Source organism: Rhinoraja longicauda, chromosome 17 (genome assembly GCF_053455715.1).
Source record: "Rhinoraja longicauda isolate Sanriku21f chromosome 17, sRhiLon1.1, whole genome shotgun sequence".
NCBI lineage: Eukaryota > Metazoa > Chordata > Chondrichthyes > Rajiformes > Arhynchobatidae > Rhinoraja > Rhinoraja longicauda.
The window spans coordinates 46,886,751-46,912,329 of record NC_135969.1 but is presented as its reverse complement, the minus strand read 5'-3'; the positions used below and the strand labels follow the sequence as shown (position 1 = coordinate 46,912,329).

Here is a 25,579-nt window from a genome sequence, read left to right as displayed (position 1 = left end):
GGTGTGGAATTCTCTGCCTCAGAAGGCAGTGGAGGCCAGTTCGTTGGATGCTTTCAAGAGAGAGCTGGATAGAGCTCTTAAGGATAGCGGAGTGAGGGGGTATGGGGAGAAGGCAGGAACGGGGTACTGATTGAGAGTGATCAGCCATGATCGCATTGAATGGCGGTGCTGGCTCGAAGGGCTGAATGGCCTACTCCTTTGTCTATTGTCTATTGTCTATAAAGCCTTTTTGAGCACCTGTAATGCCCCTTTCAAAGAACAATGTAGCTGCACTCCTAAATCCCTTTGCTCTACAACACTCTCTGGAGCCCTACCATTCACTGTGTAGATCCTGCCCATGTTAGACTTCCCAAAAGGCAATACCTCACAATTCTCAGTATTAAATGCCATCAACCATTCCTCAGCCCACCTGGCAAACCAATCAAGATCCGACTGCAATTTTTGACAACCATCTTCACCATCTACAATACCATCCATATTTGTATCATCTGTGAACTTGCTAGTCATGGCATGTACATTCTCTTCCAAATCATTGATATTGACGACAAATAGCAATGGGCCTTGTGGTGCCTACCATGCAGAACCTTGGTGAATGTCTTGCTGAAAACCTTATATACATCTCTGCCCTTATCAAACTTTATGGTGACATCTTCAAAAAAAAAAACTCAGTTGTGAGACAGACCTCCCATGTACAAAACCATGCTGACTATAATAATACTCCTAAATATTAATGTTATATTGCATCATTATATGTTGAATACAATATTATTATTAATACTAAAAAAATACATCTTGTAAGCTGAATCAAGGACTCACTGATCACGTATTGGGAAACATTTATTGCAAAGACCTCAGAGTAATCATGTATTAGTTCCAGGAAACAAACACCTGTTCTCAATTTTGTTACAAACCTTTCATCTTTATTTTGGCAGATGCATTCTCCAATGATTTCCTTTATTTCGGGATCAATGACTTTACCAAAGCTTGCTGGTTTTACTCCCTGAAAATGTAAAACAGAAAATTGCACCAACTTAGAGACTTTAAATGTTCAGGCTTGTAGAAATATTATTCAAAGCTTTCATAATTACTTGCCAAGATTAGCACAAATTTCAAAAACAATTTCTAAAATGTGTATTATTTGCAATTGTTTGTATTCCCAAATTCAATTTTGTTACAGTTAGCAAAATATTATAATTTATATTAAAAGTTTTCAGTTTCGGTTTATTGTGAAGGACTGAGATATAATGAAAAACCTTTGTTTATGTGCTATCAAATCAAATAAGCTAGTACTATGCATGAATACAATTAGGTCACGATCAAGTACAAAACATGGAGCAAAGAGAAAGACACAAAATGCTGGACACAAAATCCCCACGACTCTCAGTCTGAAGAAGGGTCTCGACTCGAAATATCACCCATTCCTCTCCACAGATGCTGCCTGTCCCACTGAATTACTCCAGCATTTTGTGCCCATCTTCGGTTTAAACGAGCATCTGCAGTTCCTTCCTACACAAAGAGAAAGACAGATTGCAGAATAGAGTGCTCAGCATTGAAATGTAACAGTGCCAGAGTAAAAGTACAATATCCACAATTGGAGAATCAGGAGTGTACCTTAGTTTGTGTAGGAAAGAACTGCAGATGCTGATTTAAATTGAAGGTAGACATCAATCTGAAGAAGGGTCTCGACCCAAAACGTTGCCTATTCCTTCTCTCTAGAGATGCTGCCTGTCCTGCAGAGTTACTCCAGCATTTTGTGTCTACCTTACTGTACCCTAGTTTGTGGAAGGACCTTTTAGAAGTCTGATAACAGAGAGAAAGTAGTTGTTCCCTAGTCTGGTGGCACACACTTTCAAGCTTCTACATCTCCTGCCCGATAGGAGTGGGGAGAATGTGCAAATTACTGCAGAAAGGGCATGTAATCTCTCAATTTATGTACTGGTGCCGGAGAAAATGTAATAGCTACAAAAAACTTATTTGTGCAGTGATAATTTTCGAACAGAAATTCAAAGAAGCCTTGCGTATTATGTAGATTAAACTATTTTTCTTCATCTAATATAGCAAAACAAAATTCATACTTCAGTGATATGCAGACTTTGCACTTTTTTGTTAACTACACTTTCCATGTAAATGTTTTCCTATAATGCTGTAACAATGTTTTCTGCACTCTGGTATTTTGCCACAATTTCCACAAGTTTTGCACAATTATTTAAAACATCCATCCTACTCCCACTCCAACACTATTCCAACAAAGACAAGATAAACATTGGTCCTTCCTGATAAACTCAATGCATTCTCCCCCACCCTGGAGAGAAGGTCAATAGTGGAATGCCACCCACCAAGCCAGTCTCCGGTATACCTGTATCAATGGTTATTGACACAGATACAAGATCTGTTTTCCAGAAAGTGAATCTGTGGAAAGTAACTGTGAGAATGGAGTTCCCGGCTTTGTACTCGGGACATGTGCTCATCAGCTGGCATACGCATTCAGACACCTTTGAACTCTCACTTTGTCTTTTTTTCCGTAGAAAGCATACCGTTAGGTTGCACTACAGCTTGGTCTACAACAGCTCTTCCCAAGACCGCAAGAAATTGCAGAGGGTTGTAGATGTAGCCCAGTCCAGTCTATCACACAGACCAGACTTCCCACCACTTCCATCTACACTTTACGCTACCTTGGAAAAGCCGCCAAAACAATCTCATTCCACCTTCTTCTTCATACTGTCTGGCAAAAATTACAAAGCTTGAAAGTGTGCACTGCTAATCTCAGGAACAGCTTCTTCGCTTTAGTTATGAGGCTTCTGAATGGTCCTTCCATAAACTAGGGTACTGTTTGATTCACCTCTATCTCAGTGAGCATACTGGACTTTGTCTAAGGAACTGATGCACTCAAATGCACTACTATGATGAGAACTATATTCTGCACTCTGCATCTTCCCTTTTGCTATATCGATTGTACCCGCGTTTGATTGTATCTATGCAAAGTATATCTGATCTCTTTGGATAGCATGTAAAACAAAGCTTTTACTGTACCTCAGTACATGTGACAATAATAAACCTAAGTTCTATGTTCTACTAAAATCAGTTTAAAGAAAGGTCCCAGACTGAAATGTTCATTCCCTCCACAGATACTGCCTGACCCAGAGTTACTCCAGCAATATGTTTTTTTCAAGATTCCAGTATCTGCAGTTCCTTTTTCATTTCCTTAATGCTTATAAAAAATACAAATTATAGATTAAAAGTATATAAAATTTATGAAGCTGTCAGAAATAGGGGTAGAGGAAGATAAAATAGAAACTATGACTAGGACATTGCCGACCTTCCACACCCATCAATTGACAATGTAACCCAATTGAGTAGTGTGGGCTGAATCACCTGCAGCTCAATACCGACAAGACTAAGGAGTTAGTGGTGGACTTTAGGAGGAGAGGAACACCCCTGTCCCCTGTCTCCATCAAGGGTGTGGATGTGCAGTTTACCAAGGCGCACAAGTACCTTGGAGTGCACCTGGACAGTTAACGGGACTGCTCCACTAACGCTGAGGCCCTGTACAAGAAGGGACAGAGCTGGCTGTACTTTCTGAGGAGGCACCATCTTTCAATGTCTGCAGTAAGATACTGCAGATGTTCTATCAATCGGTGGTGGCCAGTGCCATCTTCTTTGCTGTCATGTGCTGGGGCAGCAGGACGAAGGCCGCAGACACTAACAGAATCAACAAGCTCATCACGAAGGCTGGCTCCGTGCTGGGGGCGGAGTTGGATTCATTGGAGGTGGTCTTGGAGGGGAGGATACTCCTCAAACTGCGGAGCATCTTGGACAATACAGCTCACCCCCTCCATGACACACTGGTCAAACTGAGAAGAAGCTTCAGCAACAGACTGGTTCCACCAAGATTCAGTACAGAATGCCACAGGAGATCCTTCTTCCCTGTGACTATCAAACTGTACAACTCCTCCCCCTTCTGTCGTGGGGTACACTGAGACTGACTCCTCTTCTTCTGTCATGGGGTACACTGACTCCCCTTCTTCTCCCCCCCCACACCCCCAATCTTTGCACATCCCCAACCCTTTCCACTCGTCACTTTAATTTCATGTTTCATGATCTTGTGTTTTATGACTGTTGGCAGACAGTCCTAGGATAAATAAAGTTCTATCGTTTTGTATCGTAATAGAACAAAGGTGATTTAACTTCAGCAGTATTTTCCAAAATACAATACAAATAAACACACTGCTCTCTGATCATCACACACACTGGCATGAAAGAATGTTGACACTGTAAATACAAGGCTCAATTTCCTTTGAATCAAGGTAGATAAACTCCAGACAATGTAATTTCCACAGCAATAAACTACATTTGGTTAAACTAACTACGTATGATCTCAAACTAATGCCAATTTAATATTGTTATTTCTCTGTGCTCTTCCTGTTCTCAGGCTCCTAACATGTTGTTACAACTGCTTGAGCACTCACAGAAATCATTGATTGTCGGCACTGGGCCTGTACTCGCTGGAGTTTAGAAGGACGAGGGGGGACCTCAAAGAAACTTACCAAATAGTGAAAGGCCTGGAGAGTGTGGATGTGGAGAGGACGTTTCCACTAGTGGGAGAGTCTAGGACCAGAGGTCATAGCCTCAGAATTAAAGGACGTTCCTGTAGGAAGGAGACGAGGAGGAATTTAGTCAGAGGGTGTTGAATCTGGAATTTATTACCACAGAAGGCTGTGGAGACAGGCAATGGATATTTTTAAGGCAGATTTAAATAGATCCTTGATTAGTGCGGCTGTAAGGGTTTATGGGGAGAAAGCAGGAAAATGGGGTTAGGCGGGAGAGATAGATCAGCCACAATTGAATGGCGGAGTGGACGATGGGCCAAATGACTTAATTTTGTTCTTTTCACTTATGGACTTATGTAATGCTCCCAATACCCAATATGCATATTTTGAACGTTGCCCATATCCAGAAAAGCATTATATATTTTTGGTAGACACAAAATGCTGGAGTAACTCAGCGGGTCAGGCAGCATCTCTGGAGAGAAGGAATGGGTGACATTTCGGGTCGAGACCCTTCTTCAGACATTCTGAGGAAGGGTCTCGACCCGAAACATCACCCATTCCTTCTCTCCAGAGATGCTGCCTGATCGGCTGAGTTACTCCAGCACTTTGTGTCTACCTTCGATTTAAACCAGCATCTGCAATTTTCTTTCCTACTTATATAATTTTGGAACTTTTTAAAACTTCATTTGCATTTCTGGTTGTACTTCACATTTTTGTATTGTTCGTCGTAATTTTTTTCTTCATTAATCGTAAAGTATTAAAGTTCGAGGACAAAATGGTGCTACTGAGATAAAACAGCTTTGCATTTATTATCAAGCTAAACACCAATCACTACAACACATTTATTACACATCCCCGATTGTCTCAGGAACTTGGTGGCATGCTACTCTTAAATACAATGACTACATACACCTGGTCAGGTTAACCGTTTGTCAAATGATAATACCCATTATACTGGTCTAGGAACGCCGAGGCCCTGTACAAGGAACAGAGCTGGCTGTGTTTTTTGATAAAGGCTCCATTCCTTCAACGTCTGCTGTAAGATGCTGCAGATGTTCTACCAATGGGTGGTAACCAATGCCATCTTATTCGCTGCACGTGCTGGGACGGCAGGGCGAAGGCCGCGAATGCAAATAGGATAAACAAACTCATCAGGAAGGCTGGCTCCGTCCTGGGGGCGGAGTTGGATTATGGGTGGTGGTCTTGGAGGGGAGGATGCTCCTCAAATTATGGAGCATCCTGGACAATACAGCTCATCCCCTCCATGACACACTGGTCAACCTGAAGAGTACCGTCAACTGCAGATCGGTTCCACCAACATGCAGGACAAATCGCAACAGGAGATCCTTCTTCCCTGTGGTTATCAAACTGTACAACTTCTCCCCCTTCTGTCGTGAGGTAGACTAACTCCCCCCCCCCCCCCCTCCCCCCTCCCCAATCTTTGCACATTCCCAATCCTTTCCACTCCACTTTAATTTCATGTTTCATGAATCTTGTGTTTTATGACTGTTGGCAGATCAGTTTCTCTCCTGGGATAAATAAAGTTCTATTGTATCGTATTGATGGTGGGGATCTTGGCTACAGTAATACCATTGAATTTCAAGAGTAGATGATTAGATTCCTTCTTATTGGAGATGATATTTAGGAAGTCAGTAATAACCATGGCTGCACAAGAAGGCCAGAGACCACACACATCTCCCTGCATGTACACATGGCCGGCTCATTTACTGTGTCAATGTACGTTGACAAACTCCACAGACTACTCTCACTTCAAACCTCAATGGAAATGCCTCGTGCAGTGGAGAGAACCAGCAGTTTCAAATTCTAAGCCGTTAAAATCTCAGATAACTGGTCCTAGGCCAGCACATCGATGTAATCACAAAGACAGCATGTCTTTGTGAGCATGTAAAGACACCTCTACTTTCTTAGAAAATTAGATTTGGGATGTCTCTGAATACTCAAACAGATTTCTCCACATAAACCGTAAAGTATCTTGACTAGCCTGAAGAAGGGTCTCGACCCAAAACGTCACCCATTCCATCTCTCCAGAGAAGCTGCCTGTCCCACTGAGTTACTCCAGCTTTTTGTATCTATCTTTGGTTATATCATCGCCTGGTATAACAAATCCAACGCACAGGAACAAAAAAGACTGCAGAGAGCGATGGATTCAGTCCTGTCTATCACTAGCACAGTCCTCCTCTCCATCAAAAGCATCTACAAAGGGCACTGCATCTATCATCTAGAATCACCACCATCTGTAATATGTCTTCTTTTAACACAGAATAGCACAGGAACAGACACTTCGGCCCACAATGTCTATACCAAATATGATGCCAAAACGAACTTATCTGCCTGCACATAAATCATAATGCCTTATTTCCCTGCATATCCATGTGCCTATCCAAAAGACTCTTAAATCCTTTTATCAAAACAGCCTCCACCTGCATTGGAGCAACCAGAACTGCTTGCAATACTCCAAATGTGGCCTCACCAAAGTCCTGTAAAGCTGCATCATGACTTCTTAACTCCTCTTGCTGCTACCATTGAGCAGGAGATACCTCCAGGTTCAGGAACAGCTATTTGCCTCCAAAGCGTGTGGATTGCATGTGGCCTGCAGTGGCTTGCAGCAATCAAGAAGGACATCAGCAGCATTGCCTGGCCAGGTTGACCACGACAACTCTTGCCAAGTGTCACAGCCAAGACAATGGACCTTTATGGCCAAGTTAAGACTATCATTTTTAACAACTTTGAACTTAAAAGGGTAAAATGTGGCGCTGGGAACCTGTTGACTCTTGTGTACTGCCATAGTACAATCTCCTATTCTTGACCTCTTGTACTCAAGTTTGCTTAGGCCAGTGTATAAGTAGGATTTTTACTGAACTGTATGGAATAAAGGAATTTCACTGTAACAATAAAGTACCATTGAAATTCCTGGGCTACCAATTTAAAACCATTGAACCACAAACGATACACAATAACTTCTGACTTTCCCCCACTTTCGGCAAAAAGACAGACATCTGAGAAATGGTTACACTCTCTATTGCTCCTTTTTCTTTCATTCACTTTGCTTTTCATTTAGTACTTACTCTATTTTGGAACCTTTTTAAGATAGATTTAATACAGTATATTGATCATGCTTGTGGTTACTACTATATTTCAGATGCTTTGCAGGTAATGTCGAAAGTTACAATAGACTAGACAATAGACTGTCAAATGAGAAAGGGACAAAGTTTAGAGGGGATGTGCAGGTCAAATGTTTTTTGTTTTTTTTTAAACAGACCAGCGGGTGCCTTGGATGTTGATGGAGACAGATACAATAGTGGCTTTTCGGTAAAATATGGATAGAGGGATATCAGCACGTGCAGGACAGGAGATTAGTTTAACTAGACATTCATTTAGCATGAACAATGTGGGCCGAAGGGCCTGTTCCTGTGCTGTACTGTTCTATGTTCCATGACTCCTTATTCTGCTGATATCCCGCTCTGAACTGTAACTAAAGGAAACATCTTCTAATGGCTATCTAGACAACTCACTTTACAGTTCTAACCCCCCTCCCCTCGAGACGACCTTGTGCTTCCAAACTCGAGTTCTCCAAATTTGATATGGGTACAAAGTTATATTAATAACCGGAATTTTCCTTGAACGTCTTGCTTGAAGCAGGAAGAAAATGAAGTGCTACAATCAGAAACTAATCGGGAGCATTTAGATAAAAATCATCAACATGCAATACATAACAGGTGTAACTGTAACTCTGTGATACTTGATCAAACAACCACGTGTTTCTATAAATTCAGTTATTTCTGACAACTGTGCTCATAACCAGAGATCAGATGTAAATATGGAAACATCAGATAGCATAACTGATTTACCTCCCATTGTTTAGCTTTCAACTACACGAGCTTTCAATATTTATTCCAGAAAGATTTTCCATTGAAATTCCATGCTTAATATGTAGAATGGCAGCATATGAAATCATTATTTCTTAAATCATTTCTTCCAAAATTCTATCACAAAAATGTTTGAAAAGTTTATTGCACTACACATTATAAAATACCAAGTGTAATACTGAAAAACTTTCAAATCACTGAATAACAAAAACTGTGCTATTTACCCGGGAGATTTGTCTACCTTTATACACCCCTTCAACCGTCATACTGACTGCTCTCAAGACAGTCTATTGACTGCCCCAAGTTCCTCAGTCCTCCTATCTTTCTCCACAGTAAAATCCGAGGAGAAATACTCTGAGGACCTTGCCCATCTCCACATTGTAGACACAAAATGCTGGAGTAACTCAGCATCTCTGGACAGAAGGAATGAGTGATGTTTCGGGTCTCAACCGTGCATTTGTCATGACCCAAAACATCACCCATTCCTTCTATCTAGAGATCCTATCTGTCCCGCTGGATTACTTCAGCATTTTGTGTCCATCGTCAATGTAAACTAGCATCCGCAGTTCCTTCCTACACATTTCAAGTGGCTCCACGCAGCGTTAACCACCTTGTTTCCCAAGGGGGTCACACTCTCTCTCTCTCTCTCTCTCTCGTTACCATTTTTTCCTTTAGGTACATAAAATCTCTTGGGATTATCCTTATTGCTATCTGCAAGAGCTATCACCTGTCCCCTTTTTGCCTTTCTGATTTCCTTCTTTAGTTTGCTCCATAGTTCCCCAAAATCCTCCAGAGATACACTTGATCCCAGCTGCCTATACCTGTCCCATGCCTCATTCTTATTCTTGTAAAATGACTAAAGAAATTTGTAAAGTTTTCCTTAAATAGTAAGAGAGTTTAGGGAACGTAATGGTTGTTGGAGAAAATTTGCTTTCCTTCCCTTAAATTCATGGTAAACCAAAATTATAGCCACAATGTTACTAAATAAAGAGCTCATTGGATTGACTGACATTGATATGGATCTAAAACTTAGGATAACAAAGCGAGTCTTCAGTAAACAAACAAAATAATCAATGACCAGAAACATTTATTCTGTTTCTTCCTCCACAGAAGAAAGGGATGCCTGACCTGCTTGCTATCTCCACCAATTTCTATTTATATTGCGACTCAATCTGCATTGGTCAGCAATCAGTGGAAAAGTAAATGTTTTACTTCCACAAAATGTATGTTGAAATTAATGATATATTTTGGAAAATTCTGCAAAGTCGAGTTTATATTACACCAGTTATTTTTCTATCCAGCTGTGTTGTATGCAACACAGAACCTGCAAGTCAAATAGAATGCTTTTCCAAACACTGAGAAATGGTTGCGGGTATAAAAGAAAGCAAGGTTTTTTTAAAATTAAAATTATTTTCTAAAATACTGCATAATACAAGTTCATATGGTAAAAGACAATTATGTCATTTGAGCTTCCAAGGTCTAATAAAGTGTCATGCTTCAAAACTGCTGTTAGGCTGTATGACACCAAATCCAGCATTTCAACTTTCTGATTTGAAGACAGAAACAAAACTTAAGAAATCTTGTTGTGGTCCTTGTTTAAAATAAAATCATTTTGATTTAGATTGTAATTGTATTGTGGAAAATTTGATATGCAGCACAAAAACATTATCTTATAGAGACATATAAAATTATAAAAGGACTAGACAAGCTAGATGCAGGAAAAATGTTCCCAATGTTGGGGGACTCCAGAACCAGGGGCCACAGTCTTAGAATAAAGGGGAGGCCATTTAAAACTGAGGTGAGAAGGAACTTTTTCACCTAGAGAGTTGCGAATTTGTGGAATTCTCTGCCATAGAGGGCAGTGGAGGCCAAATCACTGGATGAATTTAAGAGAGAGATAGATAGAGCTCTGGGGGCTAGTGGAATCAAGGGATATGGGGAGAAGTTGGGCACAGGTTACTGATTGTGGATGATCAGCCATGATCACAATGAATGGCGGTGCTGGCTCGAAGGGCCAAATGGCCTCCTCCACCTATTTTCGATGTTTCTATGATGAGCAATATGTGCTAATATAACTAAAGTCATTAGTACAATTAATATAACTAGTGTAAACTCGCCACCAATTAGCTTGTTAAATGACAATTAAGGACCAATTATGTGGTTAATCAACACTTACACTTGTAACTTTTCGATATATCTGAGCAGCATTCTGACATTCTGAGTATGGATATTCTGAGGTAGCCATTTCCAACATGCACATTCCAAAAGCATACACATCCACAGATTCATCATAGTGTTCTTCATACATTTCTGGAGCCATGAACTCTGGAGTACCTAAGGACAATTAAAAGTAAACACATTATTGTAATAACTGACATTAGACAGCAAATCATAAACTAGGGGCGATTAATTATCTAATACACAGTTAATGAATTTGACAAAAATATTATCACAAAAACTAGACCTTTGTTCATATTTAAGAACTCTTAATTTTTCAAAAACTGTTCAAACATTCATGGATAACAGTGGACTCAGAGTGGCTGGATCCATTCAGGAATTTGCAAGCATAAAAAATCCATCAGATGGTCAACTCTCTGCAGTTGAAAAAACTAAGGCTCTTAAAGTTTTTGTACTTTGCCAGAAAAAAATTCTGTAAACTATGTTGAAATAGTCTGCATTGAAATTGTACAAGTGGTAATAACAAATTTCCATTACATGGTCCTTGCCTGTTCCAGGAGTTACCATCAACTGAAACTATTGCATTATTTTGCTTAAATGAAGTTCAAAAGCATATACGGGTAGTACCGGGGTTATGCAAGGATTCTTATCCCGAGAACAGACCATTAATCATTTTATCTCTAATTCAGAAACAAATTCTCCCCAAAACCAAGATAAAAATTGCCTGAACTAGTTGAGGTTTCCCTTTCTGACGTACTACTTAGTTTTCTCTCAGTACTGCATCATGTCATCTGTTTTCTATAGCTACCCACAGTTTTAGTTTAGTTTAAGATTTAGTTTAGTTTATTGTCACGTGTGCTGAGGTACAGTGAAAAGCATTTTTGTTGCATACTATCCCGTTAGCAGAAAGGCTATACATGATTACATTCAAGATGTCCACAGTGTACAGATACAGGATAAAGGGAATAACGTTGAGTGCAAGATAACATCCAATAAAGTCGACGGGTCTCCAATGAGGTAGATGTTAGCTTAGGACAGCTCTCTAGTCAGCGATAGGATGTTCAGTTGCCTAATAGCAGCTGGGAAGAAACTGTATTTTATTGGTTTTCTATAATGCTTTCATTTCACCGAATATTCATCCAAATATTATCCACAATTAAACTAACAGAACATATTGTATCCAGTTAATGAATATCACAAAACATTCATATCCGTTAGTCTAACAAAGCATTCATTTCTGAATGTCAGTTGAGACAGTATACAGTTAAGTTGTAATTGTTTTAAGGGGATACAGTAGATAATGTATGAAATAATGAGTAGAGAAAGTAGAAGCACCCATTCCTGTGATGTATACATGCAACAATATGGTAAAGCTGCTAATGCGATGTATACATGCAACAATATGGTAAAGCTGTGCCTGCGCAGCTGCTAAAATACACAGAGAGTTAAAATGGCGATCTTGTGTCCAGACCTGTGTTGTTTTGGTCTCCCACTCAATGCGTGCTTTAGAGAATGATACTGAGTAAAACGCATCATTAATTGGCGACGAGGATAAACTTGTTTTGAAGTTTCGCTTGGTGACTTGTTGTTGTGGCTACAATGGCTATTTTTGGCTCAATAGGGGAATTTGATGTTGCACAGGGCGACTGGGTGCAGTACGCCGAGCGCATTGAACATTACTTCCTAGCCAACGACATTACAGATGCAGGAAAGAAGAGGGCTATCTTGCTTTCCGTGTGTGGAGGACCAACATACAGACTCATCTCGAGTTTACTGGCTCCACAAAAACCTGGGCAAGTTGAATATTCGGAGATTGTGTCAACAGTCACGAATCACAAGGTCCCAAAACCGTCGGTCATCGTCCAGCATTACAAATTCAACTCTCGTCATCGTCAACCGGGTGAGTCAGTTGCTGATTATGTGGCCGAGTTACGTCACCTCGCTGAACATTGTGCGTATGGTTCGACGCTTAATGAAATGTTACGTGATCGTTTGGTGTGTGGGATTGATGATGACCGAATTCAGCGTCGATTATTGTCGGAAGCCACGCTGGATTTCGACAAGGCACTCGGTATCGCCACCGCTATGGAGACGGCAGACCGCAACACGGCTGTTCACCATGACGGGAAACAAAAGCCCAGCGAAGCGATAAATATAATTGCGAAATCAAGGGGGCCTCAGTGGTCATCCCAAGCGGGGAACCGGAAGAGGATCTTTGTGTTATCGCTCTGGTGGCTCTCCCCACGCTGACCTGAACGACTGTCCAGCAAAACAGGTGGAGTGTTTCAACTGTGGAAAAAAACAGCAGAAAAAGCAGTCAGCCGGAAAACCGGATAAAAGCCACCAACTGACCGAGGAAAGTGATGTGTATGGTCTTTATCATACTAACAGTGAGAAGAAGAAAATTACTCCTTTCACTGTGGACATGTGTGTGGGGAGAAAGACTATCCCCATGCAAATCGACACCGGAGCTGGAGTTACGCTTATCAGTGAAGAGACTTGGAAGGACCAGTGGGGAAAAGGTGAAAGGTTACGCCTTCGTGATAGCACCGTGGTTCTCCGTACTTACACTCGAAATGGGCGGCACCAATTATCTCCATTGACAAGGCAGATGGTAGCGTGAGAATCTGCGGAGACTACAGGTTAACGGTGAATACAGCAGCTCGATCTGATACGTATCCGATACCTCGGATTGATGAGTTGTTTACGAAGCTGGTGAAGGGGAAGCAGTTCACCAAACTTGACCTGTCGCACGCTTACCAGCAGTTGGTTTTGTCGTCCAGATCCCGTGAACTGGTGACGATAACTACCCATCGCGGGTTATTCCAATACACCAGAATGCCATTTGGCATTTCAACAGCACCGGCTGTATTTCAGCGTACGATGGACAATCTTCTGGCAGGGATTTCTGGGGTTGCGGTGTATCTGGACGATCTGCTCGTTACAGGTAGTTCCGAGGAAGAACACCTCGACAACCTCGAGCAAGTCCTCCGCAGGCTCCAAGATGCAGGCCTACGACTGAAACGAGAAAAATGCGCCTTTCTCTTCAATGAAGTCCAATACCTGGGCCATAAGGTGAGCGCTGAAGGGCTGCAGCCAGTGGATGAACGAGTCAAAGCCATCGATGAGCTGGCTCAACCGAAGAATGTCAGAGAACTGAAGGCGTTCCTTGGGATGCTGAACTATTACGGCAAATTTCTGCCTAATCTCTCAACCATGCTCGAACCACTTCATCAACTGCTGCGCAAAACGGTTCGATGGCACTGGGGACCAGCTCAGCGGAAGGCATTCGCACAAGCTAAGCAAAGCCTGAAATCGTCCAAAGTTCTGACGCACTACGACAGCAACAAGCCGCTCGTTCTCTCCTGCGTCGCCAGCCCTTACGAAGTAGGGGCAGTGCTGTCACACGTCATGGAAGATGGCACGGAAATGCCAATAGGCTACGCTTCACGCAGTCTGAATAACGCCGAACGCAACTACTCGCAGCTGGATAAGGAGGGTCTAGCCATAGTCTACGGCGTCAAGAAGTTCCACACATACTTGTACGGACGACGATTCGTAATCAACACCGACCACAAGCCGCTTCTTGGGTTGTTCAGTAACGACAAGGCCATTCCGCTAATGGCTTCTCCGCGAGTGATTCACTGGTCGCTAAGCGTACGAGTACGACATCGCGTGCAAACCGGGCTCAGCCAACACCAACGCAGATGCACTTAGCCGACTCCCACGACGAGCAACGGTATCGCAAGCGCCAATACCAGGAGAAATCGTCCTTCTGATGAGCGAGTTGGAGAAATCGCCCATCACTCCGTCACGTGTTCGCACCATGACACAGAGGGATCCAATTCTGTCTCGTGTTCGGGAATATATCATGAGCCGGTGGCCAGACAAACCACCAAATGAAGATTTCAAGCCCTACTTCAATCGCTAAGTGGAGCTGAGCGTTCACGAGGGTTGTCTTCTCTGGGGTAGTCGTGTTGTACTACCACCCCAAAGTCGCTCGCAAATGATCGAGGAAGTGCATGATGCCCATCCGGGTATTGTGAAGATGAAAGCGATTGCTAGAGGTTGTATGTGGTGGCCTGGAATCGATAAGGACTTAGAGCACAAAGTCCGAGCATGTTCAGAATGCCAAATGCATCAGCGGGATCCGCCCAAAGCACCATTGCATTCATGGGAGCATCCTAGTCAACCGTGGTCGCGAGTTCATGTTGATTATGCCGGCCCGGTACAGGGAAAGATGTTGCTTGTTCTCATCGACGCATATTCAAAATGGATTGAAGTGCATATCACAAGGGAATCAACCAGTGAAGTCACTATGGACAAGCTTCGCTTCGTGTTTGCGACACATGGCCTTCCGCATACACTGGTTTCTGACAATGGCCCATGTTTCACGAGTGAAAAGTTCGCAAAGTTCATGAAAGTGAATGGCATTCGTCATGTCAAAAGTGCGCCATACCATCCAGCAACCAATGGTCTCGCAGAGCGCGCCGTGCAGACGGTGAAGGCAGCGCTCCGCAAGATGTCGGGACCGCTGCAAACGCGTGTCGCTCGATTCCTCATCTCGTATCGTTCAACGCCGCAAACTACTACAACGCAAACGCCGGCTGAAATGCTGATGAAAAGGAAAATTCGCACGGGTTTCAGCATCGCGGTGCCAGATGAAAGAGCAACCATTGGTGACAAACAACTCTCGCAAAAGTTGCACCACGATTCGCGCCCAGCTCGAGAATTTGAGGAGGGAGAGAGCGTGCTAGTGCGCAACTACGCGAGAGGGGAGAAATGGGTACCAGGACACATCGTAAAGAAGCTAGTTCCTGTCTCGTACCAGGTCGAGGTTCACGTCAACGGGGTAGAAATCTGGAAACGTCACGCAGACCAGATTCTGAAACGTGAAATCGACTCTCCCACAACCAACGAAACGAGAGATTCGATAGATTTCGACAGGGGTACGCCCACAGTGCATGATGAAGATGTCAACGAAAGAAGCGTTGCACAGGAAAACTTCAACGAAAGCAAACACGAAAGAAGCGTTGCACCTGAAACGTCAACGAAAGCAACCACGATGACACCATCGAGGACGCGACATCAGAGCGCAACGAAGAAAGCAAATCAGGGCGTAAGCAGTACCCAAAGAGAAATAGAAAGCGACCGGATTATTACGGATTCTGAAAACGGACTTGACATACGGACTTGATTATACGGACTCGGTTATATGGACAATGTAAACGCCACGAAAATTTGGTTATCATTAATAGAAGATGATACTCATATTCAAAAGATGAATTGGTTATGTAAACTTTGATTTGGATTGTAAATAGATACCATAATGATGCATGTTTTTGGACTTACTTAAATGGGGTTTTGTTATAGAAAAATACTTTGGAAACAATGTATAAAGATCATTATGATAAAAAAAGTATCACAATTCTAAGGGGGGGAGATATGTGATGTATACATGCAACAATATGATAAAGCTGCTATGCGATGTATACATGCAACAATATGGTAAAGCTGTGCCTGCGCAGCTGCTAAAATACACAGAGTGTTAAAATGGGGATCTTGTGTCCAGACCTGTGTTGTTTTGGTCTCCCACTCAATGCGTGCTTTAGAGAATGATACTGAGTAAAACGTATCAATTCCCATCTGGAAAAATCTTTTAAACATTTGTGGTCAGATCATCCACATGTTGGGGAGCTCCTAAAATTAAATTGCAGGGAACCTTCAACTTGCTATTGACGGCGTGCAGTGTAGGTTCACTAGGTTAATTCCCGGAATGGCGGGACTGTTAAATGTTGAAAGACTGGAGCGACTAGGCTTGTATACACTGGAATTTAGAAGGATGAGAGGGGATCTTATTGAAACGTATAAGATTAAGGGATTGGACACACTAGAGGCAGGAAGCATGTTCCCAATGTTGGGGGAGTCCAGAACCAGGTGCCACAGTTTAAGAATATGGGGTGGCCATTTAGAACGGAAATGAGGAAGAACTTTTTCACACAGAATGTAAATCTGTGGAATTCTCTGCCTCAGAAGGCAGTGGAGGCCAATTCTCTGGATACTTTTAGAGAGTTAGATAGAGCTCTTAATGATACTGGAGTCAGGGGGTATGGGGAGAGGGCAGGAAAAGGGTACTGATTTTGAATGATCAGCCATGATCACATTGAATGGCGGTGCTGGCTCGAAGGGCCGAATGGCCTACTCTGCACCTATTGTCCATTGCTCACATATTGTCTTTGAAATTTCTAAGTTCGTGTTTTCATAATTAAGGACTCTCTGGCACTGTTATCATCTTTTCCATCTGAGTGTGCCACTAACGTTTTCAAAATTATGACATTAAACCACTGATTATGGGAATTTATAAATAATTCAAGATGGATGAAATATCACGTCGCAAAATACCTGATTTATCATGTTATTCCGATGCCTTTATATGAAGTAAATTTATCGAGAATGAATCTGACCAACCAAACAGATCTCTCCTCCATTTCAACCCCATCTTCCAATAACAGTAGATATTCAGCCACATGTATGAACTCCCAGAGTCAAAATCAGAACATTGAATGAGTCAAGACCTCAATGATTCAAGCTATCAGCACCGTATAAACATTGAATTACAAGTGTGAATTTGTTCAGAATCCCAAAAGGAATTCTCAAAACTCAATATTTATTTCTTAATACACAAAAAAATGTTGAACTACCATTCTTTTCCCCACAAAATTGAAATGGATTAATCATAAATCCAAAGCAATAGGCAAATATTTACCTATAACACTTTTAGCAAAAGAGGCACGCTTTAAAGTTGCAAGCCCCAAATCTCCTATTTTCACGGATCCTGTAGGTCCAGTAATAAAAATATTATCACATTTTAAATCTCGATGAATAATTGGCGGTGTCCTCGTGTGCAGAAAATATAGGCCTTTCAATATTTGCCGACACCAGCTTCGCATAACTTTTGTTTTCATCACTTTAAATCTTTTTAAATATCTGTAAATAAAGATTAAAAAATTTCAGCAGAAGCACGAGACAAACATGCAACTTAAAATACTTTAGAATCTCTCAGGAATCTTAACATGTTGAAACAAATGTTACTAAAAAGTTTAAAACTTTCATTTTTGCTATGATAAATTAATTGTTTCTTTACAAATATACACCCTGACTGACATGTTGCACGTTTCAATCACCATTTTAATTTCACATTTCTAGTTGCTGCAGTTTGTAAAAGTTCAGATAAACTAATTTCACACACAACTTTCTTCAATATGTTAAATAATTAACAGAGAACATAAAATAGTACAAAAGACGAATAAGGCCTTCTGCCCACAATGTCTGGCCGAACATAATGCAAAGCTAAACTAATCTCATCCGTCTGCACTTGATCCATACCACTCCAGCCTCTGCATCGTAGAAACATTGTCAACATGTTTCTAAGGCAATTCTATACAAAGATAATAGTCCAGATCGATACTAGCAAATTATTTTGTCTGAAGAATGGTCTCTACCCGAAACATCACCCATTCCTTCTCTCCAGAGATGTTGCCTGGCCCACTGAGTTACTCCAGCAATTTTTGTCTACCTTAGATTTATACCAGCATCTGCAGGGTTTTTTCCTACACTAAAAACTTATTTAATCATTTTCATCACTTTCTATAATTAAGATCCTGTTAATCATTGAGTCTGAGGAGGAAGGAAAAAAATGTTCATAAGTAATAGGAGCAGAATTAGGCTATTCTTTGAGGATGTAACTAGGAAAATTGACAGGGGAGAGCCAGTGGATGTGATGTACCTTGACTTTCAGAAAGCCTTCGACAAGGTTCCACATAGGAGATTAGTGGGCAAAATTAGAGCACATGGTATTGGAGGTAGGGTACTGACATGAATAGAAAATTGGTTGACAGACAGAAAGCAAAGAGTGGGGATAAATGGGTCCCTTTCAGAATGGCAGGCAGTAACTAGTGGGGGACCGCAGCTATTTACAATATACATTAATGACTTGGATGAAGGGATTAAAAGTACCATTAGCAAATTTGCAGATGATACAAAGCTGGGTGGTAATGTGAACTGTGAGGAAGATGCTATGAGGTTGCAGGGTGACTTGGCAGGTTGTGTGAGTGGGCAGATGCATGGCAGATGCAGTTTAATGTGGATAAATGTGAGGTTATCAATTTTGGTGGTTAGAATAGGAAAGCAGATTATTATCTGAACGGTGTCAAGTTAGGAAAAGGGGACGTATGAGATCTGGGTGTCCTAGTGCATCAGTCACTGAAAGGAAGGAAGCATGCAGGTGCAGCAGACAGTAAAGAAAGCCAATGGAATGTTGGCCTTCATAACAAGAGGAGTTGAGTATAGGAGCAAAGAGGTCCTTCTGCAGTTGTACAGGGCCCTAGTGAGGACGCACCTGGAGTACTGTGTGCAGTTTGTGTCCAAATTGGAGGAAGGATATTCTTGCTATTGAGGGTGTGCAGCGTAGGTTTACTAGGTTAATTCCCTGAATGGCGGGGCTGTCGTATGTTGAAAGACTGGAGCGTCTAGGCTTGTATACACTGGAATTTAGAGGGATGAGAGGGGATCATATTTAGACATATAAGATTATTAAGGGATAAGTGTGAGGTTATCCACTTTCGTGGTAAGAATAGGAAGGCAGAGTATTATCTGAATAGTGTCAAGTTAGGAAAAGGGGACGTACAACGAGATCTGGGTGTCCTAGTGCAGGCAGTGAAGAAAGCCAATGGAATGTTGACCTTCATAACAAGAGGAGTTGAGTATAGGAGCAAAGAGGTCCTTCTGCAGTTCTACAGGGCCCTAGTGAGACCGCACCTGGAGTACTGTGTGCAGTTTTGGTCTCCAGATTTGAGGAAGGATATTCTTGCTATTGAGGGCCTGCAGTGTAGGTTTACTAGGTTAATTCCCGGAATGGCGGGACTGTCATATGTTGAAAGACTGGAGCGACTAGGCTTGTATACACTGGAATTTAGAAGGATGAGAGGGGATCTTATCGAAACGTATAAGATTATTAAGGGGTTGGACACGTTAGAGGCAGGAAACATGTTCCCAATGTCCAGAACAAGGAGCCACAGTTTAAGAATATGGGGTAGACCATTTAGAACTGAGATGAGGAAAAACTTTTTCAGTCAGAGAGTTGTGAATCTGTGGAATTCTCTGCCTCAGAAGGCAGTGGAGGCCAATTCTCTGAATGCATTCAAGAAAGAGTTAGATAGAGCTTTTAAGGATAGCGGAGTCAGGGGGTATGGGGAGAAGGCAGGAACGGGGTACTGATTGTGAATGATCAGCCATGATCACATTGAATGGCGGTGCTGGCTCGAAGGGCCAAATGGCCTCCTCCTGCACCTATTGTCTATTCAGCCCATCGAGTCTACTCTGCCATTCAATCATGACAGATCAATCTTTCCCTATCAACCCCATTCTCCTGCCTTCTTCCCATAACCCTTGAAACCCATACTAATCAAGAATCTGTCAATCTCCACCTTAAAACCCAATGACTTGGCCTCCACAATGAATTCCACAGATTTACCACCCACTGACTGAAGAAATTCCTCCTCATATCCTTTCTAAAGATACATCTTTTTATTCTGAGGCTGTGCCCTCTGTTCCTTGAATCTCCAACTAGTGGAAACATCCTCTCCACATCCATTCTTTCCAAGCCTGTTACTATTTGGTAAGTTTCAATGAGGTCCTTCCTCATTCTTCTAAACTCCTCGAGTATAGGCCCAGTGCTGTCAAATGCTCATCATATATTAACCCAATCATCCCCGGGGTCATTCTAATCAACCTCCTCTGAACCCTCTCATATTTCAATAGACAATAGGTGCAGGAGTAGGCCATACGGCCCTTCGAGCCAGCATCGCCATTCAATGTGATCATGGCTGATCATTCTCAATCAGTACCCTGTTCCTGCCTTCTCCCCATACCCCCTGACTCTGCTATCCTTAAGAGCTCTCTTGAATGTATTCAGAGAATTGGCCTCCACTGCCTTCTGAGGCAGAGAATTCCACAGATTTACAACTCTCTGACTGTAAAAGTGTATCCTCATCTCCGTTCTAAATGGCCTACCCCTTATTCTTAAACTATGGCCCCTGGTTCTGGACTCCCGCAACATTGGGAACATGTTTCCTGCCTCTAACGTGTCCAACCCCTTAATAATCTTATATGTTTCATTAAGATCCCCACTCATCCTTCTAAATTCCTCAGATAGGTGGCCCAAAACTGCTCACAATACTCCAATTGCAGTCTGACCAGTGCCTTTTAAAACACCTCAGCTTTACATCCCTGCTGTTATGCTCTAGTCCTCTCAAAATAAATGTTAACATTGCATTTGCCTTCCTTACTACCATTTCAACTTGCAAATTAACCTTTTGGGAATCCTGCACCAGCACTCCCAAGTCCCTTTGCACCTCTGATGGATGGAAGGAAGGAAAAAAAAATGTCTTCCTGATACTTGAAAAGATAACTTAAACACGAAACAGCATAAAGACATGCATTCGGGTTTTCGAATAATTAAAAAAAAATCAGATTGATACAAGAGTGACAGGCCACATGTGACCAACCTCTGTGCTTAAATGATAATGATTTGATGATTTAAATTTATTTAAAGTAAAAAAACAAGACAATCCTACAAATCTTTCATTATTAAAAGGTGAGCACTTTGTTTAATTTAGAACTTATTAAAATGAACTCCCAGACGAAAACGGATCAATCTCACATATACAAATGTAAAGGTAAGCATCAATAGGTGCTATCATGACTATGACTGGAAATGCAATCACACTGAAAATTAAAATCTTCAGTATTTGCATTCCTCCAGTAACTATTGTGGTTAATTGAATACTTTCTCTAACATATCAGCACTTTACATGCAATACACTTGAGGAAGCCACTGGTAGACCATCCCTGATGTAAGTTCAGTTGCATGAATCCAATGATATAAACATTTGCAATTGATCCATAACGTGTAGCTTTTATTTTCCCCCCCACACAGACCCTTATTTAGATTTTAAGCAAACTGCACTGAAGATGCAGTCAAGTACAAAAACGTGACATGAGGCAGTTGTACAAGTCATTGGTGAGACCACACCTGGAGTACTGCGTCCAGTTGCCCAGCTGGACCAAGGATGATATTAAGTTGGACTGCGTGCAGAAGTTGTTCACCAGGATGTTACCTGGGCTTGCAGGTTACAGGGAGAGGTTGGATAGGCTGTGATTATTTTCTTTGGTGCATAGGAAGCTGAGGTAACCTTATTGCGGTGTACAAGATTATGAAAGGCATGGATAAAGTGAACACTCAGTCTTTTTCCAAGGGTAGGATGATTCTAAAACTGGAGGGCATAGGCCTCAGATGAGAGGAAAGGGGTTTATGACAGGTCTCAGGGGTATCATTTTCACCAGAGGCTAGAATGTATATCTGGAATGATCTGTTAGACGCAACGATAGAAGCAAATACAATTACAATTTTTTTTTAAATGGATAGATATATGGATAGTACAGGATTAGACGGTAATGGGTTGAGTCACTTCTTGATTAGTACGGGTGTCAGGGGTTATGGGGAGAAGGCAGGAGAATGGGGTTCGGAGGAAGAGATCGATCAGCCAAGTTGAATGGCGGAGTGGACTTGATGGGCCGAATGGCCTAATTCAGCTCCAATCGCTTATAACTAGCCCAGTATGCCAACTTAATCAGCATGGATTCAGTGGGCCGAAGGGCTTGTTTCCGTGCTGTATAGCTCTAGGACTCTATGCCATTATTTTTCATTTCAGTTGAGACTACTTTTTTTCCCAAGGGATTCACATTAAAATGTCATACTTGTGACTTCCTGTTAATAAAATGAACTTCAATCGTGACATTCAGCACAAGATACATCATAAGGGAATAACGTTTAGTGCAAGATAAAGTACAGTAAAGTCCAGTTAAGGATAGTCTGAAGGTCTCCAATGAAGTAGATAGCATTTCAAGACTCTCTAATGATTGGTAGGATGGTTCAGTTCCCTGAGGGCAGTTAGGTGCGAGTTTTCACACTTCTACATCTCTTACTTGATGGGAGAGGGGAGAAGACGGAGTGGTTGAGTGCGACTCATCCTTGATTACGATACGATGGAAATTTATTTATCCCAGGAGGGAAATTGATCCGCCAAGAGTCATAAAAAAACACTACATTGACATAGTACTTTAGACTTTGCCCATCGCACTTAAAATGTAATTCTATATTTTTGTAGCAGCTCCATCAAGAATAGCACCTTTAAAATCTAGAGTTCTGTAACATAAAAACAATGATTGTTATATCGATTTATCAGCATGGTAAATGTTGATTTTGAGATTTGAGTCTAATTGGCTTAATTCTCCCCATTAATTAATGTTCTGATTAAAAATTAATAATTTAAAAAATAATTCCTTTCCCAGCACCAAAACAAATAGTTTTTGGGTGAAATACTTGCGTTTTCAATGTTCCTGAGGTCATTAATTCAGTAACTAATACAATACATTTTTTCCCCTTCAGAGGACTTTCCCAAGAGTCATAAAATCGAACAATATTAGGGTGCTGCAATCCTTTCAGCATTTCTGCTTCTTCACGAAATCGCTGACGCTCTGCCTTTGTAAGTTTTCTGTCCTGTCATGAAAGAAACATAAAACCAGTTAAAAATACAGTGAGGAATTATTGATTTAACATAACTCACCATGTAATCCCTTTCAGGAAATTAAATTATGTGCAGTATGTATATCATCTATCCATCTATCTTATATTATTAAAACTCTCAGTTTGTTTGTGTTTGTGTGTACCATGCCCTCAACACAGCCAAAACAGTACACAATAGCGCCGCAATTTTAGGCCCGCCTTACTCACCATTGTCCTGGGGACCGTTTAAAACAACTTTCATTCAAATTGGTGTTATATATTTAAAGTTAGAGAGATATTAAAGTTTAAAATTTACTTTTAAACCCGATTTCATGATGATCTTCAGCGTGTGACGTCACAATGGGACCCGCACGAGTGCGAGCGAATGAGAGAGGGGGGCCAGTGAGTCGCGGCCAATAAACTGACTTTAACAGATGCGCTCTCTCCCCCCCCCCCCCCCCCACATTGAATGGTGGTGCTGGCTCGAAGGGCCGAATGGCCTACTCCTGCACCTATTGTCTATGTATTACTAAAACTCTGGGGTCGTTTGTGGACGAAAATAGTTTGGGGCATTACTCATCCAAAACGGTACACGATAGCGCCACAATTTTATACAATTGGTGCAGGAGTATGCCATTCGGCCCTTCGAGCCTGCACCACCATTCAATGTGATCATGGCTGATCGTTCACAATCAGTACCCCGTTTCTGCCTTCTCCCCATACCCCCTGACTCCGCTATCATTAAGAGCTCTATCCAGCTCTCTCTTGGAAGCATCCAGAGAATTGGCCTCCACTGCCTTCTGAGGCAGAGAATTCCACAGATTTACAACTATGAGTGAAAATATTTTTCCTCATCTCCGTTCTAAATGGCCTATCCCTTATTCTTAAACTGTGGCCCCTGGTTCTGGACTTCCCCAACATTGGGAACATGTTTCCTGCCTCTAGCGTATCCAATCCCTTAATAATCTTATGTTTCAATAAGATCCCCTCTCATCCTTCTAAATTCCAGTGTATATAAGCCTAGTCGTTCCAGTCTTTCAACATAAGACAGTCCCGCCATTCCAGGAATTAAGCTAGTGAACCTACGCTGCACTCCCACAATAGCAAGAATGTCCTTCCTCAAATTTGGAGACCAAAACTGCACATAGTACTACAGGTGTGGTCTCAGTAGGGCCCTGTACAACTGCAGAAGGACCTCTTTGCTTCTATACTCAACTCCTCTTGTCATGAAGGCCATTAGCTTTCTTCACTGCCTGCTGCACCTGCATGCTTCCTTTCAGTGACTGATGAACAAGGACACCCAGATCTCTTTGTACTTCCCCGTTTCCTAACTTGACACCATTCAGATAATAATCTGCCTTCCTGTTCTTACCACCAAAGTGGATAATCTCACATTTATCCACATTAAACTGCATCTGCCATGCATCTGCCCACTCACACAACCTGTCCAAGTCGCCCTGCATCCTCCTCACAGTTCACACTGCCACCCAGCTTTGTGTCATCTGCAAATGTGCTAATGTTATTTTTAATCCCTTCATCTATGTCATTAATATATATTGTAAATTGCTGCAGTCCCAGCACCGAGCCTTGCGGTACCCCACTAGTCACGATCTGCCATTCTGAAAGGGACCCGTTAATCCCTACTCTTCGTTTCCGATCTGTTAAGCAATTTTCTATCCCTGTCAGTACCCTACCCCCAAATACCATGTGCTCTAATTTTGCTCACTAATCCCCTATGTGGGACCTTATCAAAGGCTTTCTGAAAGTCCAGGTGCACTACATCCATTGGCTCTCCCTTGTCCATTTTCCTAGCTACATCCTCAAAAAATTACAGAAGATCAGTCAAAATCCTGATGGTTCGGCATCTATCTTGCAGGATAGGATGTACTTTAGAATAGAGATGAGGAGGAATTTCTTTAGTCAGAGCGTGGTGAATCTGTGGAATTCATTGCCACAGATGGCTGTGGAGGCCAATTCATTAGGTATTTTTAAGGCGGCGTTTGACAGATTCTTGATTAGTAAGGATGTCAAGGGATGTGGGGATAAGGTACGAGAATGGGGTTGAGAGGAAAAAATAGATCAGCCATGATTGAATGGCAGAGTAGACTTGATTGGCCAAATGGCCTAATTCTGCTCCTGGAACTTATGAACCTGAATCGAATTGTGTTCTTGCTTTAGTTCCGAGGATGTATTTTTGCTTTGGAACTCTTTTTCTGACTTATCCCCCACTTTCATTATTCTGGTAAAATGTATAAATGTTCAGTTATACTTACACTTTCTATATTCAGTATGTTTTAGACAAAAATAATATTTTTTCAGAGAAAAAGGAATTCATAAGAGTA

At 41.8% G+C, this 25,579-nt stretch overlaps 1 protein-coding gene across 7 annotated transcripts in view; it reads right to left on the bottom strand.

Annotated features, from left to right (window-relative positions):
- wnk2 (WNK lysine deficient protein kinase 2) overlaps positions 1 to 25,579 on the bottom strand; it is a 138,158-nt gene that overhangs the window by 94,581 nt on the left and 17,998 nt on the right. For all 7 annotated transcript variants that reach the window (XM_078414662.1, XM_078414667.1, XM_078414668.1 and 4 more), the window contains exons 2-5: positions 23,059 to 23,231; positions 17,379 to 17,599; positions 10,611 to 10,768; positions 912 to 1,000 (exon numbers count right to left, since the gene is read on the bottom strand). In XM_078414662.1, the coding sequence (XP_078270788.1) occupies positions 912 to 1,000; positions 10,611 to 10,768; positions 17,379 to 17,599; positions 23,059 to 23,231 (641 nt within the window). The remainder of the gene's footprint in view (positions 1 to 911; positions 1,001 to 10,610; positions 10,769 to 17,378; positions 17,600 to 23,058; positions 23,232 to 25,579) is intronic.